Below are 1,916 nucleotides of genomic sequence, written 5' to 3'. Positions count from 1 at the left end.
TGGCAATTTCCTTGTCTGAGAGATCCCCGCTGCTATGCTGCCGCTCTGGCCCCGCTCACAGCCCCTGAGCGAAGCCAAGCGCCACGGGATCATCCTTCCCCGTCAGCTCGGGGTTTTTGGGGATGGAAAACGGCATCTCCCCGGTGCCGCCGCCGCTCCCCAGCACAGCCGGGCTCTGCGTCCCGCGGGGTCGGGGCTGCCCCGCCTGCACCCGCGTTGCTGGAATACCTCCAACACCAGCCCTGCTCAACAGGTATGTCAGATAAAATTTTCCTGCATGAATGAAGCATTTCTGAGCGAAACCATTTGGCCGGGATGGCTCTGATGGAGATGCCCAAGACTTGGGAGCAAACACACCCTTTGCAAGATGCATTGTACATTTTTTCATCGCTTTTTTCTCCCCATTTTAGACGCTGCGATGCCGGGAGCTGCTCTGGTCGCAGATCACCGATTTGGAGGCGCACTTCTGAGCCTGCAGCACAGCACCTACCCACCACCCCCGCAAGCGCTGGAGGAAATTAAATTAAATTTAATCCCGGGTCTTTGACTGATTCATTCTTGAATTTCCCATCGGTTTTCCCAAATTTAAACCAGAGCCACCAATGTTGCAGGTATCAACTCCTCCCGTGCTGCTATTTTACCTGAATCCATCTTTGCAGGCGGTACATTTGTCTGCTTCACCGACACATTTTTTACAGCTCTGATGACATTTCAGACAGCGCTTCTGACCTTTCGAAAAAACAAAGCGAGGCAAGGAGAATAAAATCCGGACAGTGATTTGCAAGTGGCACTCAGAGCCGCAAAACCCCGCTGCACCCCGGTGGCAGCTCCCCGTGGAGGAGAGGTACGTCACCCACCCTGACGGGCCCCTGCAGTTGTGGGTGACCTTATCTGTCATTGCTCACGGAGAAGAAATATGCTTTGCAAACAGCTCAGATCATTAATTATAGTCTGCTTAATTAAGAGCTGGGTTGTGTGCCTCTGCTTTGCACCACCCTCTGCACACCCAGAGGTTTTCCTCCTCTCTCTGCCGTGCAAAGCGGGCCTGGGGGGGGCATTTCAAAGCCAATTCTCAAAAATCTAAGTGTTTTCTCCACCTGTAGCATTTAAAATAGAAAAATCCAGCAAGCCCTGCGTATCCTCATTGCAAGCGCTACACATCCTTACGTTCCTCGGCGTAAAACCCGGGCGGGCACAGCACCACGCAGGTGCTCATCTCCTGGTGATGGTAGAGGCTCCGCTTGCACGCCGTGCACTGGGTCGGTCCCCTCCCGACGCACCGCTCGCAGCCTTTGTAGCACCGACGGCATCTCCGGGCGCCTTTGTCACCGAAAAACCCGGCGGGGCAGGAGCTCACGCACATCCTGGGGAAGGAACCCAGAGTGCCCAGGTTTGGTGACAACACCCGGCCACCTCCCGGCCACCTGGCACCAGCTGATGTCCCCTCGCCTGCAGCATTTCGGGCATCCTTCAGCCTTGATGGCCATTGGGGCTCATTTCATTCTTATTCTTAAAATTTCAGGTGGCTTGAATGTCCGTGGCTCTGTTAGACAGAGCTGGGGACTCTCCTGGCCAGCAACCCCCACCATGGGTAAAATTTCCCTGGACCAAGAGGTTGAGGAGTGGAAACCCCAATTCCAGAGGTGATTTGGCACCCTCAGGCATGGGGGACCCTGGCTGGTGAAGCCAATGCTCCTTCCCCATGTCCAAGGTCCTCCAGGGCTCCCCAACTCCGTGTCCCCCACCCCACCGTACCCCAACCCAGGGCAGGGATCCCCTCGTGTCCTCCTCCCTCCGTTTTCTCTCCCAGACATTTCTCCCTCTGCAAAAACATCTCTCGCCCACACCGCGGTGCCAGCACTGGGGAAAGGCACTGCCCCTACCCAGGGACCCCCCCCCAGGGACCCCCCACCACC

The 1,916-nt window shown here is 56.4% G+C and overlaps 1 protein-coding gene across 1 annotated transcript in view; it reads right to left on the bottom strand.

Moving 5' to 3' along the window:
- Nucleotides 1-1,916, bottom strand: part of LOC104462874 (proprotein convertase subtilisin/kexin type 6-like) — a gene marked incomplete at its 5' end in the record, with an annotated part of 6,652 nt that overhangs the window by 3,877 nt on the left and 859 nt on the right. Inside the window, 2 exon segments of the mRNA XM_010075012.1 lie at nt 642-729; nt 1,168-1,434. Coding sequence (XP_010073314.1) covers nt 642-729; nt 1,168-1,434 — 355 coding nt within the window.

This window comes from Pterocles gutturalis, unplaced genomic scaffold (genome assembly GCF_000699245.1).
Source record: "Pterocles gutturalis isolate BGI_N339 unplaced genomic scaffold, ASM69924v1 scaffold3837, whole genome shotgun sequence".
NCBI lineage: Eukaryota > Metazoa > Chordata > Aves > Pterocliformes > Pteroclidae > Pterocles > Pterocles gutturalis.
The sequence above is the reverse complement of the archived record's forward strand: the minus strand, read 5'-3'. Positions and strand labels throughout refer to the sequence as shown.